Here is an 18936-nt window from a genome sequence, read left to right on the forward strand (position 1 = left end):
TTTCAACATAAACTCAATACCTCCCCTGTTTTCAACATAAACTCAATACCTCCCCTGTTTTCTCACCACTACCATTCTCCAACATAAAGCAATATATTGTCTCAATAGCAACACACTTCACAAATTCTCATGCAAAGACAATAATAAGAATCAAAAGATATCAAACCTTTACTCCAAAAACGCGTGAGCTCTGTTCTAGCTTCTCTTCTCTACACTCTTTGAACTCCCTTCTCCTATACACATCAAAATTCTTACAACTTATCTACAATATAACACAAGTAGAGACTGAATAACATAAAGCTGCAAGTAATTCTACTTACTTGAAGTTGACTTAATGCTTAACTATGTTGACAATTGAAAGAAAATGGGCGGGGCAAGTAAGAAGAGAAGGAGAAACGGGAAAATGGGAAAGTGAGTTGATAAGAACGGGTAGTCTCTAGATGAAATGACTTGGCTGTGTAAACTCCCCAATTGGTACCTCAAGTGTACAAAGGCTACAACTTAATACACAAGCTGTATATTCTAATGCAAACAAGTCCTAACCTTTATATGCAAATAAGTCCACTTCTAATCTCTTTCTACCCCAACCAGGTTTGGTTCAACTCGACTCAACTCAATGCAAGACTCGACTCAATGCAAAGACTCAACTCGGTAGGATGTCACAGCCATAGAGGCGAACTTATATCCCATTCCTTTGATTCCCGATCCCGGATCTTTATCAGGATGGATGGATGGAGTTTTTATCCTTAAGTAGACCTTGCTATATGAGTTCGGTAAAGAGTTTTATGGCTCTCTCAAAGTCACTGATTCAGAGACGTTGTCTGTGGAAATCGAGGGTGAAACCAAAGTGTTATCCTATACTGATTTGAGCAAAATCTATAAAATACCAAATAATGGGTCTAAGGTAACAAATATTAAGGAAATCTCTAGGGTAGAAGGGTATAAAAGGGAAGAATTTGTAAGGAAAATCACTAGGAAGGGTTCTACGAAAAAAATAGAATGTGATTGAATGCTCTAACCTTAACGAGAGCATGAAGTGGTTGTATAAGTTAATTGTGCACTACATCTATCCAAAGAGCAGTTCTCTTACCTATGTTAATGAGATTGAACTGTGCATAATGTGACATATAATTGAAAAGAAACCTTTCAATCTTTGTCATATTATTTTTGATAAGATGTAGAACAACCTAAAGAAACTACCCTATGGTATGGTGCTTACCCCTGTCTTTGAGTTTTTGGAAGTTGATTTAGGTATGAGTGAGGGTCATAGTGTTTCAAAGTTAGATAGTGGATCTTTGAAGCTAAAGGATGAAGAAGGTAAAGAAGAAAAAGAGAAAGAAGTTGCTAAGGAAAAAGAAAAGGCAGAGAGAGAAAGAACAGAAAAAGAAAAATTAAGGTTGGAAGAAGAAGAAGCTGAGAGTAAGAAGAAGAAGAAAAGGTTAGAAAAAGGAAAAGGAAAGTTGGAAGAAATTGAGAAAGAAGAAGAAAAAGAAGAACTGGAAGAAGCAAAAGAAGAGAAAAAGGAAGAAATGAAAAAAGAAAAAGAGACAGAAGTTGAGGTTGAAATAGAGTCAGAAAAAGATCTAGGAAAAGAGGAAGAAAAAGAGAAAGATGAAGCTAAAACTGAGGAGAAAAAGGATTCAGTAGATCCTGGAAGAAAAGGGACTGAGTCAACTGGAAAAAGAGAGGTAGTAGAAGTTGAGGATGCCAGTGATGCTGAAACCAAAAAGTTAGAATTAAGTAAAGAGGAAAATGAGACTAAAGTTGAGGCCAAGAAGACTTCAGGATTCCTGATAGCACAAAAGAGTAGAGAGGTTATGCTGAGCAAAATAGAAAAAGAACTCATTGAAGAGCATAATAGGGAACTTGATGATGCTATCAAACATAGTAAGGTTATGATTGCGCATATCAATCCCTCATTGAGTCTGTGGAAAGAATGAAAAGTGTCAATGAGAGAAGACTAGTTACTCTAAAGGTTAAGGGTACACCCTACACTCCTACCTTAGAAAAGCCTAAGAGAGTAAAGCACACTGCTGGAAGGCATAGAGTTCATGGAAGGAAGCCTCCTCTACATCCCTCTTCTAAATGATCTGAGAGTCCTGCTAAGACTTCACTTGCACAGAATCTCAGGAGTTCGAAAAGACTCAAAACTGACTCCAAACCCCCCTCTGACTTCCTTCTAATTTGCTCTAACTATGTTTTGTGAACAATTTTCTGTTATTTTTTCTATTGTTTATTTGTATTTGTAGTTTGTAGTTTGTGTTATTGAATTCTGTTTAAAATTTTGTAGAATTTACTTGTTGTTTTTACTTTTATGTTGCTCTGATTTACTAACTCTCTTTTATGATGACAAAAAGGGGGAGAACACAGTACATTTTGGTGCTTAAGTACTTGAAGGAGAATATTATTTTTTTAGTACCTAATCTCTATGTGCTTATCATGTTCTAATCTCTGTTGTTTTGTTTCCATATAAACATAATATGCTTTATGCTTTATATGATGATCTGATACTTAGATTTTAGAACTTTTTTTCCAACGTTTGCCCTGAATGTTAGACTTAGAACTTAGTTTTGGCTCTAATATCAGTTTCTAAATCTATATTTGCTCTAATTATATTCTCTGATTGTTAGACTTTAGAACTTAGTTCTTAATTCTAAACATATATTCTGAATGTTAGATGTAGAACTTAGTTTTAATTTTAATGTTAGTTTCTAAAACCATATTCTATTCTAATCCCCACAGATATTATACTGCACTTATTTAGGGGGAGTTTTATAAGTTCTAATCTTGCTTCATGATAAATTTGTTATGTTTAGAATTTGAATTTTGTTAACATGCATAAATTTAGGGGGAGCACATAATTTTATGCTTGATAAATTTATTGGTTTTGTCATCATCAAGAAGGAGGAGATTGTTGGCTTAAAGATCAATTCTATCTTGGAATTTTGATGATTATGCAAAATAAATAAATTTAATATTTTTTTTATATGCTAATATTATTTTATGCAGATTTATTTATTTTTAAATATGAAAATTGATAAAAAAGGCAAGTTCTTACAAATCCAAGATTAATTGAAGACCATGAAGACTATTGAAGATTTTAGTGGTTAGTATGTTAGGATTTATTGTAGGATAGAGAAAATATTCTTGTATAAGCATAAAAATATTTTTTTTTCTCTCTCAAAAATAATTCTCGGAAATTACCTTAAATAATAAAAGTCAAATCATAATCTTTTGTGATTTTTTTGATTCACTTTTCTAAAAGACAAAAGATTTTGTCTTAATTATTTTTAGTAACAAAATGTTGGAAAAAGATTTCTATATCTTTTATTTTCGGAAATTATTTTATAAAGAAAGTCCAAAATCTCACTTTTATTTACTTACCTTAAAAGAAAAGATTTTGACTTAAAATATTTTTGGTAACAAAATAATTAAAGATCTCCGTGTATCTTTCACTTTTGAAATGTCAAAAAAATTCTTTAAAAGCTAAAGATCACGATTTCTAAAATGGGATCTTCATCCCTCTATATAAAACCTTTTCCTCTTATGAAAATGTAGGTATTTTTTTTAAGAGTAAGAGTCCATTGATCATATATTTTAAATCTCTTAAAGCTCTCTCTCAAAAACCCCTTATTTCTTTCGTCTTTTTGCTTCACGAAATATTTTTAAGAGAAAAGAAAATTTTGTAACAACTTTTGAAAAATAGTTCTGTTCTTTAAATCGGTTTTCTAAACTTGATTTCTGTTTTTTCTGTGCTTATATTTACATCTCTCTCTGTATATATGGATTCCGTTGTCTATTGTAGACATGCTTTTTATTTGAAAAACTTTTGTCCAATAGCTTAGGTGAAAAATTATGGTGGAATAGGTTATCAAGTGACATTCTCCTTGTGTGAGATTCTAATGGCTTGATGTAAGTTTCTGTTCTCTGCAAAAACAGAAAGGGTTGAGGTTAACTAGAACCTTTGGAAAATCTAGTGGGACAAAGAGTAGATCTAAGTGTTGATCTATTGCCTTGTACTATTGGTTTGTCTCTTACCCTTAAAAAGAGATAACATAGTGGAGGATCTCAAGATGAGTCTTGGGGAGTGGATGTAGGCGAGTTAGTGTCGAACCACTATAAATTACTGTGTTTGTCTTCTTTTATTTTCTAAAGTTCTCCTTGATTTTAATTTATTTACACAATTGTTAATCTTTCAGAAATGCAAAGTTGTTAATGAATTTCTAGTTCTAAACTTGAATAAGCTTTATCTTTATGGAACATTAGAACTCTGGATTTCTGTATTGTGATTATACCGAGTTCTAATCTCTTCTTCTATATTCATTATAAATCACAATTTGAATTATAATCAGTTTTCTAAATTTGCTTAAAGCTTTGTGAAGCAGTTCTAAAATTCAATAACTGTTTTTATAGAATCTTTAATATTTGTCTAAGCTTTATGAAGTAGTTCTAAACGCAATAACTTTCCTTCATAAAGTGTTTCTGAAATTGATTAAGATTTATGAAGCAGTTCTAATCACAATAGTTGCTCTTTACAAAATCTTTCTAATCTTGCATCAAGCTTTGTAAGATAGTTCTAAACTTGATAACTAACTCTCACAAACGCTTTCTAATTCAGCTGCAACAGAATTCTGATTTTGTAATTGAAATTAAGTTATTTTTTAATACCCAATTCACCCCCTCTTGGGTTGTGCCATATATAAATGGGACCCACAGTCGGCCAATGACACCTTGAAAAACCTGTTTCTTGCTTTACCCGATTACTGCAGGTAAGCCCAAATATTTAGAATGATGTTGAATAACTCTAACTCCCGACGTACTTTTGAAGATCTCTTGAGCAGCTGGAGAGGAGCTTCTACTGAACACAATTTTCGACTTGTCAAAATTAACTCGTTGACTAGAGGCAGTCTCATAATCAAAAATGAGTTTAGCTAATACATCCACCTCTCTTGCTATTACGCAGCCTAGAATGACACGGTCATCTGCAAAAAATAATGAGAATTAAAGGGAGCCCTTCTGCAAATCCTGATTCCCTCTAACTTGTGTTCCTACACCGCTTTTGAAATTAAGCTTAAAAAAGACTTCAACACAGATTAGAAATAAATAAGGAGAGAGGGGATCTCTTTGTCTAAGACCTCTATGGGGATAGAAAGTCTCCGTCGGGTCACCATTAATAATCAGGGAATAAGACACAGTGGATGCACAAGCCATCATAAGATTTGCCCAATGCAAATTAAGACCTAATTTAAGCAAGACATTCTAGAGAAATGCCATTCAATGCTATCATAGGCTTTACTCATATCTAATTTTAGTGCATAAAAACCTTTACCCTTTACCCTTAATCTTATTTTTCATATAGTGGAAAGTCCCAAAAACAATAAGGGCATTGTCCATAATCAAACGGCCAAGAACGAATGCAGACTGAGAAGGACTGATAATAAGAGGAAGAAGAGATTTTATCCTATTAGCTAAAACTTCAATAACTAATTTAAGGTGACATTATACAAGCTAATGGGACGAAAATCTTTAGTGGACTCAAGATTTTTAATCTTAGAAATAAGAACAATGAAAGTATGATTGATCGAAGCAGGAGATGCACAATGGTTAAGAATATCAAGAATTTTATTTCCAATATCAGGACCAACAATATGCCAGCAAGACTGAAAAAAGAGAGGAGACATACTATCGGGCCTAGGGGCCTTACAAGGGTGCATATGTTTAAGAGTTATTCTTTCCTCGTTTCTTGAGAAAGGTTGCTGCAGGCTCTCATTCATTTCGTCAGAGATTTTCCTTTCAGCAGTCTCTAAAACTTTAGAATAATCTGATGGTGCTGATGTGGAAAAGAGATTTATGAAATAATCTGTCATGATGCGAGCTATTTCTCCCTCATCCTCGTGCAAAACTCCATTAGTGTCTTTGATTTTTAGGATATAATTATTCTTTCTGCTGAAATTTGCCTTTAAATGGAAAAAAGAAGTATTCTTGTCACCCTCCTTCAACCAAAGCATTCCAGAGCGCTGACCCCACATACGCTTTTCCTTGGCTAACAACTTTCTAAGTTGACTATTAACATGATTCTGATCCAAAATATTCTCATCCGACTGTGGCTCTAATTGAAGCTGCTCAAAGCGGTTCCTTAACTCAGCTAAGTTTTTAGTAACATGCCCGAAGTATGAATCAACTCTCATTTCCTCAAAGCCACGCCACATGATGAATACAATATTCCACAGAAATATGCGGATCAGATTCTTTTGAAGCTCGCCAGGAATTTCGAATAACTCGCTTACACGATTCATCCCTCAACCACATCTACTCGAACCGAAACACTCTCTTCCTTCTTCTCCTCCAACCCAATAGCCATTCTAGCAGAATAAAATTAGACAGTGGTCTGACCCCTGACGGATAAGATGCTCCACCCGATACTGATGCAATAAACCAATCCAAACCATGGATGCCAGAACTTGATCAAGTCTTTCCTGAATATTATCTATATTTATACAGATATAAATAGGTAGATAAATTAATATATTAATTATTGTTTTAAATCATCATTTATAATCTTGTTATTTTTTCATTTTACTTTTTGCTAAAGTATATGGTTGTTTTTTTATTTTAGAAAAAAAATCTTATCTAATGTGTTATTTGATATTTATATATTTTTTACGAGTTTTATTTTCTATTTTAAATCAAATAATATAATTTATAAAATATTTTTAATAAATAATAATAAATTATATTTACTTTTTGAATATAAATTACTTGATAAATAATTTTAATTAATTAAATTAAAAATTTATAAAAATAATAATTAAATATATTATATTAATCACATCCCGAAAACTGAATTGACCATTAAATGTTGTAATTTAAAAAATTTAATTAATTTAAAAAAATTCTTTAACATAAAATAGAGAAAATAAATTTTAATTAATTTTGGTAGTCAGAACAACAGAATTGACCTGACCTGACGTGACGATAAAATAGAGAAAATAAAGGGCAAAAGGGCGTGAAATGCTCCGTCCTTGCTCTCATTTTCTTCCCAACTTCCTCTATATTCTCGGTTACATCGAACATTCTGGATGGTCCAAGATTCTTCCTTAGTAATTTCTCTTTTATCTCTTTCCTATTTCAACGCGATTTCCTCTTTTTAAGTTAATCACCAAGTAATGGCAGTTTTGTCTTTTTAACTTAGCCCCATAAATTTAGTCCAAAACTCCGGTTTACGCTATATAAGTGTTGCTCTTTGCTGTTTGGAGACTAGAGTTCCTAAACGAGTTAACGAGTCGCTCACGAGTTGTCCAATGGAGAGGAGCGGAGGAGTAGGTGGTGGTGCTGGGGGCGGTGGTTATAGGGGAAGAGTTGGCGGCGGTAATGGAAAAGGAATTGGAAGAGGAAGAGACGGAGGTGGTGGTGGTAATGATGGCAGTCAAAGTCAACCCCACCTTCAACGACAGCAACACTCTCGTCAACAGTATCCACGTCAGCGGCAACGTTGGATGCCGGCAAATCAAGGTGGGACCATCCAGAGTGGTCAGGGGGAGCATAGCCAGAGTGGTTATGGTCGTGGTTGGGGAGAGCCTCCAAGGGGTGGGTATAGTGGTGGTAGTGGCGGCGCTATTGGAGGCCTGGATGATCATGGTGGGTTTAACCAAAGTAGTCGTAGCAGTAGTTGGGTAGAGCGTCCAAGAAGTGGTTATAGTGGTGGTAGCCACGGAGGTATTGGAGGCCTGGATGATCATGGTGGGTTTAGCCATAATATTGGTAACAGTGGTTGGGCAGAGCTTCCAAGGGGAGGGAATAGTGGTGGTAACGGTATTGGCGGCCCAGATGATCATGCTGGGTTTAGCCGAAATAGTGGTAACAGTGGTTGGGTGGAGCCTCCGCGGCGCGGGCATGGTGGTGGTAGAGGATCTGGCTCTGGCCCATCAAAGTGTAAGGGACCCACATTTCCTACTACGACTCCAACCGTTCCTCGGAAATCTGACTACCCCGAATCAAAGCCTCTACGGAGTAAATTTCTTATACTTGGCATTTACACATTTTGAGATTTTTCCCTTTAATTTTTTCTAAATTGCTGTCTAATGTTCATGCTTGTGATCTTGAGTGCTAAATAGTAAAAGCTAATTGTTGATTGCTTGACTATTAATTTCTGTTTGGATTATGGGAAATTGGGAAATTAAGGGAACAACGGTATGTGTTGCTGGACTGCGATAACGAATTTCATTTGTAGGGTTTATGGTTTAATGCTTTAATGTTTGGTTGTTTTTTGCGTTTGTTTGTTTACTTGAAGTCCTGTTATTGCTGACAGGTCCTGTTGCAAATAATTGAAAAACTTCATTTTTGTGAGGAAAAAGGAGAACATACATTATTGATTTTTCGGACATTGTTATTGTTATAGTTTTAGACAGACAGAAATCACAAGTTAACTGATATGGAAAACAATCTGTGTACTTGGATACGTTTGAAATTCCAGATTTTACACTTTGTTTGGAGAAGGGAGAGAGGAAAACAGCAGAGGAAGGAAATTAAGAATTGTCAATTTTCTTTCTATAGTTATTTTCCACACTTGTTTGGATATAATGAAGAAAAAAAAGATTTTTATTTTACTTTGTTTAGAAATGGCAAAATTTTAGAGGAAAGAAAATTTATTATTGAAAATTGATAATTATGCCCTCATTTAAATGTGATTTAGTTATTTTGGGTATTTGGGTAACTTAATACAAAATAAGTGGAATTCACATTTTGTCTGCATTATTTAAATTGGTGAGATTCAAAACATGTGGACCCCGTTACTTCCTTCAATATTTTCTTCCCCTTTTCCTAGCGAAAGAAAACACCTTTCCTTATATATTTTTCATAGCAACTCCCATCCAAATGAAGGCTTAGTGTCTGTTCTGCTCAGTTTTATGTTTGATTATTGTTTTTTTTTTTTTTTTGAGGGGAAAAATAGCAGTATTATTAAGGAGGAGCGACTAAATAATCCAAAACCAACAACTGGACTGAACTAGGGCAGTCCTCAACCCAAATAGAGCCTTCTAAACATCATGCACAGCTTCTATGGCAAGATGATGTGCAGGGTTATTACGGTTTCTGCTAATGTAAGAAAAAGAAAAAAGAGAAAAAAGAGAAGCCAGAGACTTGGCTGTCCAAATACGAGTTCCCATTTCAGTATGTGGAACTGTAGGAGAGGCAATTGCTGACAATCTGACTCCACACAAATCCGATCAAAAGAGAGATCCTTAGCTACCATAAGAGCCCATAAAAATGCTTCCATCTCTGCTTCTTCGGGCCTCATACATCCGGCAACCTTCCTGACACATGCCGCCATAAACTGACCCTCAGAATTATGCATAATAACTCCTAGACCACAGCAATTGAATTCATGGCAAATACTAGCGTCACAGTTAATCTTGATCACATCCACAGGGGGAGGGAGCCAATGAGGTAGTGATTGAGATCTCACTGCTGGAGCAAGAAAATTCACTGACTGGATTTTCAGCATAGTTGAAGTAGCAAGAGCTACAACTGCTGTACCTTCCATCCATTTGTTTTGGAAAATCCAGCAATTCCTTCTTCTCCAAATCGCCCAAGCAGTGACAGATACTAGTTCCATTTGCTCTTTCTGAAAAGAAACCATGCTGTCACTAAAGCAACTCTTAAAATTTCGAGAACCTGGGTCAGATACCAGCTGCAAAGGACCAATCAACCATACCTGAGAAGCTGCTAAACAACTCAGGAGACAGTGTTCAGTAGTTTCTGGGGCTTCCCCATGCAAAGCGCATATAGGACCAACAGGAATTCCTCTTCGAAGTAGAGCGGATCGCAATGGTAACTGATTATTACATGCTTCATACACAAAATGTTTTACCTTCGGAGGAATATGCAAAGGTCCAAAATTTCATCCTCCAGCCATCAACAAGAGCAGTGGAGGAGGTCGGTAAAGAGGGATCAACAAATTGGTTAAAAACTACATTGTGAGCCGTCTTCACAGGAAAATCCCCATTCTTAGTAAAAACCCAACATAGCCAGTCTTCTCTACAAAAACGACTCAAGGGAATTTTGCAAATAAAATCAGCGATCTCTGGCAGGAAAAGCATTGTGAAGAAGCGCAGTATCCCGGGCACCCTGTTCATGATCAATAAGGTCGCTCACCCTTGCGTGTTGGTCCAACCCGACGGGAGACATACCAATGCGATATTCTGGAGCATCAGGAATCCATTTGTCATTCCAAACATTAATCTCTGATCGATTGCCCACCACCCATCTGGTTCCTTGATCAACAACCCACCTTGCCTCCAGCAAACTACGCCATGTAAAACTTGGTCTAAAGCCCAAGGATGATGTCATAAAAGAGTCATGAGGGAAATACCTGGATTTCAAAACATTTGCAAGCAACGATTCTTCATCTCTCATCAATCTCCAACAGTGTCTGGATAGCATCGCCACGTTGAAGGAGTGAAGATTGTGAAAACCAAGACCCCCTAAGAATTTTGACACACAAAGCTTGTTCCAGCTCGCCCAATGAATTCTTCTCTCATCTTTCCGTTTTCCCCACTAGAAATTGGACATAAGGCTTTCGATCTTCGCACAAGTATCCTTAGGAGGAAGAAAGGTAGACATTGTGTAATTGGGAATATCTTGAATAATAGATTCAATAATACCTCTTTTCCAACTCTAGAAAGAGTAGATTCCTTCTGGCTCAAGTTTTTTAGCTACCCTATCAATAAGGGTATTAAACGATTGCTTCTTCTTTTTTCCTATAATTTGCTGATAGGCCAAGGTACTTACTGAAATGATTAATGGGCTGCACTCCCAATATGGTACTAATAACATCCCGAAAAATTTTGGGATACATTTCTGCTAAAAGCTGTCTTGGATTTTTCGAAATTTATTTTTTGACCTGAAGCCTGCTCGTAGACTTGGAGTATCTTTTGCAAAGCATATGCCTGTTCCAAATTTGCTTTCGCAAAAATAATAACGTCGTCAGCGATAGTAGGAGCTCCTATAACGACTTGAATCCCATGAAGATCATGATTTTGTTCAGCTTTCTGAATAAGGCTGGATAGAATCTCTGCACAAAACAAAAACAAATACGGGGAAAGGGGGTCTCCTTGGCGAAGACCTCTGTTAGGTTTAAAATGATCATGCGGTTCACCATTAACAAGAACTGAGTAGGAAACTGTATTGACACAATTCATGATTAATTTAACCCAATGAACATCCAAACCCAATCTAAGCAAAGTTTCTTCTATAAAAAGCCACTCAACACAGTCATAAGCCTCACTCATATCCAATTTGCAAGTGAAAAAACCTTTTTAGCAGTTGTTTTTGTTTTCATAAAATGAAAATGTTCAAATGCGAGAAGAGCATTATCTGTGATTAAATGACCCGGACAAAAGCAGATTGAGTATAACTAATGACGAAAGTAGCACTGATTTCAATCTATTGGCAATGACCGTAGTGACAATTTTAAAAATAACATTGCAAAGACTATTGGGTCGAAACTGACTAGTATGATCCAGGATTTCTAACTTCAGGAATAAGAGCAATAAAAGTATTATTTATAGATTCAACTGACTCAGCCTGATTCAAAATATCAAGAACTTTTTGCTCAACGGTTGGACCTACTATGGGCCAAAATTTTTGATAGAAAATAGGAGGCATACTGTTGGGGCCAGGAGCTTTAGAAGGATGCATCTGCTTGAGGGCAAAAATAATTTCATCTCTTGAATAAGGTCGGCACAAATCAAGATTCATCTCCATCGTCACTCGAGGCTCTACTGAATCCAGGACCTCATCAAAAGCCGATGGATTGGAGGACGTGAAGAGGTGCCTGAAATAACCTGTCATTATCTGCCGAATTGTTGATTATTGTTAGTTGTACCGTTGTTGACTACATCAAAGAAGTTATCTACATTTTACTTAAATAAATAAATAAATAAATAAAATAAATTAGGGTATCTACTCCACCTTTTAAGGTGGGCAATCAGAGAAGCATGTTGAATTTCTTTGTTTATCAATTGCAGTGAATGATTTCTTCTGACTTCTATATTTGTCCTTTTCTTTTGTGAAAGAGAATTCTGAATTTTTTGCACATCTCATAGGTCCTAACTTGCAGTCACAGGGTATTTCAGAAAAATTGGCTTTGCCTTCAGACACTACTAGTAAAATTGTACCAGTTAAAAGACCAGATAAAGGTGGCAAACTGGCCATCCGAACTGCTACTCTTCAAGTAAATCACTTTCCTGTCAGTTTTGATCCTGAGAGTATCATAATGCATTATGACATTGACGTCAGACCTGATGTGCCTCCCAAGCATGGTCGCCCTGCGAGAATAACTAAATCTAATTTGACATTGATCAGGAATAAGTTCTTCACTGATAATCCTTCTCAGTTTCCATTGTCAATGACTGCATATGATGGTGAGAAGAACATTTTCAGTGCAGTACGTTTGCCCACTGGAAAATTTAAGGTGGAGTTCTCTGAGGCGGAAGACATGAAAGAGTGTACTTATACATTTACAATAAAGCTTGTGAATGAACTTAAGCTTTCCAAGTTGAAGGATTACTTATGTGGGAAACTCTTGTCGATTCCTCGAGACATACTGCAAGGGATGGATGTAGTAATGAAAGAGAACCCAACTAGGAATATGATATCTGTAGGCCGCACCTTTCATTCTTTTGAATCTTGTGAAGCAGATGACCTTGGGTTTGGCATTACAGCATCTAGAGGGTTTCAACATAGTCTCAAGCCTACGTTCCAGGGTCTGGCCATGTGCTTGGACTATTCTGTACTTGCATTTCGCAAGCGACTACCAGTGATAGATTTTCTTTACCAGCATATTCCAGGGTTTGAATTACGTGATTTCAGAAGCTTTAGAAGAGATGCTGAGAATGCATTGAAGGGATTAAAGGTTACAGTGACTCATCGTATTACTAAACAAAAATATATGATTGCTGGATTGACAAAGGATAATTCACGACATATTACTTTTTTGGCTGAAGATCCAGATGGCAAAGCTCCACAACGTCAAGTTAGCCTTGTTGAATATTTCAGGCGAAAGTACTGCGATATACAATACAAGGACATTCCTTGCCTTGATTTGGGCAAAAGCAATCGAAAAAATTATGTACCAATGGAGTTCTGTGTCTTAGTTGAAGGTCAGGTATATCCAAAAGAGCATTTGGATAGGAAGGCGGCTATGTTCTTGAAGAACATGTCGCTGGCAACTCCAAGTGACAGGCAAAGGATAATAGGTAGAATGGTAAGTGCAGGAGAAGGACCTTCCGGGTATGTATGCACAATTTGCCTTTTTTATTTTGTTATGTTGTACTTTAATTCTTCTTGTTTCTTTCTTTTTTTTTTAGGTTATTATTATTATTATTTACCTTTTCTTTCTATGTTTAGAGGAAACAATAATTTTGATTTCTTTGCCCTAATATTATCAGAATCTTATGGTTGGCGATTTGAATCTTACTATTTGATTCAATTTTTATGCTAAACCATTCAAATCTTATGAGTGAATTGGAATTGAGCATGAATCATAAGTCGATTCTCATTCCCAATGATTTTGTTACTGAACAAAACAAGTGGAAAAGTCCATATAGAGAAAGAAGAGCAAGACAATATAGTTATATTAGAAGATAAAGATGATGAAGAGCTTGAATTTGGAAATGATGATGAATGAATATTTATTTGCATAGGAAATTTGATGGCTTGCTAGTTCTACTTTGTTTTTGTTTTACAATTTTAACTTCATAGTTTGATATTGAACATGGCAACTATACAAATCATTAGGTTCTTTTTCATTTTGTGTTTACTACATGATTTAGAATTGAAATTTTTATATAAATACATTATTTGTAATTGTAATTAAATTCCTAGTAATTTTTGAAAAAATTAATGGAAATATATTCATAAATGTATATGTATTTAAAAATTTTTAAAAGTTAATATTGAATCTCACGATCTGAGTTGATTCTCGATTCTCAAGGATTTAGATTCCCGATTTGATTCTTGATTTGACCAACTATCCATTAAATTGTCGTTGCTTCCAGTTTTAATTTATCATATTGTGCTTCCCATATATATTGTCAGTGTTATTTGATAAAATTTTGGCAATGTGTTCTAGCTTGCTTCTTTTTCTTCTGTCTCCAACTGCTATATTTTGCTGAATGTCTTGCTATGTTTAATTAGTTAGTGTCACTATAATTAACATGGGCAGATGCTTGTCTTGGTGACCGTTCTTGAACTTTGAATATCAAATGACTATTTATTAGTTTTTCTTATGGATTATTGCACTAGAGCTTTTTGCTTGTAGAATTTATATTCTTTTCTTATTATTTTATCCAAGGGTGTCGTTATTGTGAATCAATTTTTTGCTTGAATTTTCTTGGCAATATGGATCTGTTTCGGTTGTTGGCTAAGTTATTCTGTCCTTGATCATGTTTTTATCATGACATGCAAAGGTGCATGGGAGTACAAGAACTTTGACATTTCGGGATCTCGATAATGTTTTGGAAATAGAAACTCAAAGAAATGGATTGAAATGTCTCTGGTCCATTTATGTGATATTTGAAATTTACAAAAGGTGCTGCTTTACAGAAAATCTTAGTAGACAACTTCTGCTGATCCGCAGGGTTTCCTTTCTTATTTTGAATCATGGTCTTTACATCATTGATAGTGAGCAAACAATCTGGAGTGAGAGGTGTTATAGAGTGAACAACTAATAGCAGCAGAAGGATCTAGAGGACCTACAAATCAACAAACTGGGGAAGGAGGAGAGAGGAGTGAGATGAGACGAAAGAGGCTTATCAACAAGGGAAAACTTTCTGCTAAGAAACAATGAACTTACGGTGGTGCTACTAGGGTCAAGGGTTTTGTTGAGGATTTGTTGGGTGTGTGAGGTCTAACTTGTAGTAATTAGCCATCTATTTGGCCTGGGCTTGATCCTTTCTGTCCGGTGGTAGTAAGCTTCCCTCCTTAAATTTTTCTAAAAATAAACAAAACTTCAGATCTTCTCTAAAAAGCTCCATAGTTCTCTGTTCAAAAATTAAGATGTTTTAATTTTTATGCTATCATGAGTCAAAAGTATTGATTACTATTGATAATTGCTTGAATCAATGCTTATTTTAAATATTTTTATATGAAAAATCAACTATCTGTAAAAATAGCCCATTTATTTTATGCTTACATGTTTCTGTTCCCTTTATTTTTTTTTGTGTCCCAGTGTTTGTTTTGTTTCTGTTTCTGTGCTACCTAGTTGACATGTAGCAATGGTTGTGGAGGATGTTACTGTAAGTGCATGAATTGGTAGTTGGAGGTTAATCTGAATTACATGTGTACTTGTTTTAATAGATAAGTAACTTCTTTCTTTGGTTCTCTGAATATGGCCGAAATGTTTTCTATTGAGATTAAAATCTCAAGTTGCAAAATTATATTTTATTGCATGATATGTCTGGATCATGTTTAAAATCAAATATGCAATAGTTAGCTTGGGTCATTTTTACACAGAAGTGTGATCTGGTTGGATTGAATCAATTTTTATTTAATAATCCGTTTATTTTTTCTTTTTCTTTTTCTTTTTTGAGAATTTAGTAATCTGTTTGTTCAATTGTGGTGCGGTTTCTTATATGTTTGTTATGTTTTTTTTGGCAGTGGGAACATAATCCAGAATTTCGGAATGAATGTTGACAAGAATATGACATTAGTTGAAGGCCGTGTAATTGGGCCACCAGAACTGAAACTAAGTGCTTCTAATGGTAGGGTGATGAAAATTTCTGTTGACAAGGAGAAATGTCACTGGAATCTTGTTGGAAGAGGAGTGGTGGAAGGGAAAACAATTGAAAGATGGGCTATTCTGGATTTTAGTTCTTCTGACCGTGACAGATTGAGGCCAGAGCAATTCATATCGAAGCTCAGGGCTCGGTGTGAGAATCTAGGAATCTCTATGAAAGAGCCACTCTTTTGCCAATCTGCTACTATGCACAAATTCTCTAATGTTGATATGCTTCATGATCTGCTTGAAGCAGTTAATGATCGGGCTAATAAGACTTGCCGGGGTCAGTTGCAAATTCTTCTTTGTGTGATGTCTAGGAAGGATCCTGGTTATAAGTATCTTAAGTGGATTTCTGAGACTAGAGTTGGTGTAGTAACTCAATGTTGTTTGTCCATTCTTGCCAACAAAGGGAATGACCAATATCTTGCTAATCTTGCTCTTAAAATCAACGCTAAGCTTGGAGGTAGTAATGTGGAGCTCATTGACCGACTTCCATATTTTGAAGGTGGGGACCATGTTATGTTCATTGGGGCTGATGTTAATCATCCTGGTGCTCGGAATACAACGAGTCCATCCATTGCTGCTGTTGTTGCTACTGTGAATTGGCCTGCTGCAAATCGTTATGCAGCGCGGGTTCGTCCTCAGGATCATCGAAAAGAGAAGATTGTCAATTTTGCAGTTATGTGTCTTGAACTTGTTGAAACTTATGCTCGGCTGAATAAGGTTAAACCAGCGAATATTGTGATCTTCCGTGACGGGGTAAGCGAGGGCCAGTTTGATATGGTTCTCAATGAAGAGTTGATAGATCTCAAGAAATTATTCCAATCAATCAATTACAACCCAACTATTACACTCATTGTGGCCCAAAAGAGGCATCAAACTCGTTTGTTTACCAGGAACAGGGGTGATGGAAGCTCCAATGGGAATGTGTCTCCAGGCACAGTTGTGGACACGAAAATTGTGCATCCATTTGAATTTGATTTTTATCTCTGTAGCCACTACGGAAGCCTTGGGACAAGCAAGCCCACACACTATCATGTCTTATGGGATGAACATGGCTTTAGTTCTGACCAATTGCAGAAACTTATATATAACATGTGCTACACGTTTGCTCGATGCACAAAACCTGTGTCATTGATTCCACCAGTGTACTATGCTGACCTTGTTGCTTACAGAGGAAGGTTGTACTATGAGGCAGTAATGGAAGGACATTCTCCAGCATCAGCAACTTCTTCATCCTCTTCACTAGCATCATCATCATTGTCGTCGGCACCTTCCTTTGATGACAGGTTTTATAAGTTGCATGCTGACCTGGAGAACATAATGTTTTTTGTTTGAAAAGCTGTTGTTTGGCCAATCTCCTGTCCTCAGATGGAGATGGTTATCATTTTTGTTTTTTTAAATGCCTATGCGCAGGTTCACTCCTTTTATATGCATTTCAGTCCAACTGAAGGAGTTTGTGCGTGAATCTAATGGGTTACAGACTCTTCTCCTTTCATGGTTTCTTTCTGCAAGCCATACTTTGTTAGGGGATAATTATGCTTTTCAAGTTTGGACTTGGAAGGTTCAAAACACTGTTTTAATATAGCTGGATGCCATTAAGGCTTTTTTTTTTTTTTTTTTTTTTTTTTTTTTTTTTAACATTATTTTTATTCAAGCAAAAAAGAATTATTATTATTATTATTATTATTATTGTTTGGTAGTTTGGGAGTTATTAAGTGGCTTGTTAGCTTGATGAATGGTTTCCCACCTCTGACCATGATGTTTGAGGAAGTTGAGTCTTGCTGCTTTGTCATTAAGTCTTACCAACAAGTATGGTGAATATTTGATTGTTACTATCAAATGAATTGTTTGCTTGGGCGTTTTTGAAGTCCTTCCTTTATTTTACTTTAATGGTTTCTGATGAAATGTAAATTCCATAGAATGTGAATTCATGATTGTGAAGTTAATAAAATTTTACATTTCATTTGGTAACAAACAGAATCTATGAATGTACCACGAACATTCAACAAAACGGAATCACTTATAATATACTTAAAAATGATAATATTTTTTGCATTGATTTTACTCTGTTTTAGACATGTATGTATCAATTACTACCAATATTATAATCTTAACAAATATAGCTCTCTCTAACCAATAAAATTTATAGTTTGCAGATATTTTTGAGAACCCAATAGTATGTATGCCCCTACTAAAATTTATGGATTAATTCTATTGATTGAAAAAATAAGGATTATTTAATTTAGATTGGTTATTAGTTTTTCTATTTAAATATAAAATTTTATATGCAATTATATTATTTCAAATGTGACTAAAATTTTTTATTTTAAATAATATATCATTTTATACGATATCCGTTTAATTACCTCAACAGTAACATATACAGGACAAATTAAATTAAGTTTTATAATGGAGATGATTTTGCTTTTACCAGTATACAACACCATAATGATTTACCGCCGTATAAGAAAGTATATACGAAAGTAGTATGCAATTAGTATGAGCTTTTTAGAAATCCAATATTCCCTTCCTGTTTGTACTTTTATGTAGATTTTATTTAAATTATAGATAAAAATAATAAAATAATTCTACAGTTAAAAGCATTTGCAGTTTAATTTTTCAAAAAATAAAATTCTACGGTTAAAAAAAAAAGATTAAAGTATTTTTTTCTCTTCTTCTACAGTTCAAATTTTTAGCTTAAGTAATTTTTTTTTTTCATTTGCTTCTTGTTATGGACGTCACGGTTTTTATTATGGTTTTTTTTTTTTTTTATAGATACTAATCCAATAGAACTTCAATAAATTTGCAAAAAAAAAAAAAAATAAAAATAAAAACACCATAAATTCCTCAAAAATACGTTTCAAAACAGAATAGAACAACATGAAACTAAAAACCATAGATCTGATCAAACTTTGGAGTAATAAACTATACGATGTAGAAAGTTATAACAAATAAATACAAACTTACTAAACTACAAAAAAAAAAAAAAAAAAAAAAAAAAAAAGCCCAGATCCCCTCAAATTAAACAAAGTAAAGAAAATCACAAAGAATTTGTCAAGCTAAAAAGAGGACAAGCTAAAAAGAAGACAAAAGAGATTTTAAAAAACTCCCAACAAAATTGAATAGTATAAAATAAAGAGATGGAGAAACAAAGA

At 34.9% G+C, this 18936-nt stretch overlaps 1 protein-coding gene across 2 annotated transcripts; it reads left to right on the forward strand.

The window, feature by feature from the left end:
• Positions 1-7045: 7045 nt before the first annotated feature.
• Positions 7046-17648, forward strand: LOC105644217 (protein argonaute 2). 2 transcript variants are annotated; one of them, XM_012229492.4, is made up of 3 exons: positions 7046-8010; positions 12105-13290; positions 15658-17648. In XM_012229492.4, exons 1-3 carry the CDS (start codon positions 7302-7304, stop codon positions 17114-17116), a joined length of 3354 nt encoding a protein of 1117 aa, XP_012084882.1. In that variant the 5' UTR covers positions 7046-7301; the 3' UTR covers positions 17117-17648. The 2 variants fall into 2 exon arrangements, with proteins under 2 accessions (XP_012084882.1, XP_012084883.3); XM_012229493.4 differs by having other exon boundaries at positions 7736-8010; positions 12119-13290.
• Positions 17649-18936: the final 1288 nt, after the last annotated feature.

Source organism: Jatropha curcas, chromosome 10 (assembly GCF_041381405.1).
Source record: "Jatropha curcas cultivar XTBG-Jc1 chromosome 10, XTBG_Jcur_1.0, whole genome shotgun sequence".
In the NCBI taxonomy this organism is placed as follows: Eukaryota; Viridiplantae; Streptophyta; class Magnoliopsida; order Malpighiales; family Euphorbiaceae; genus Jatropha; species Jatropha curcas.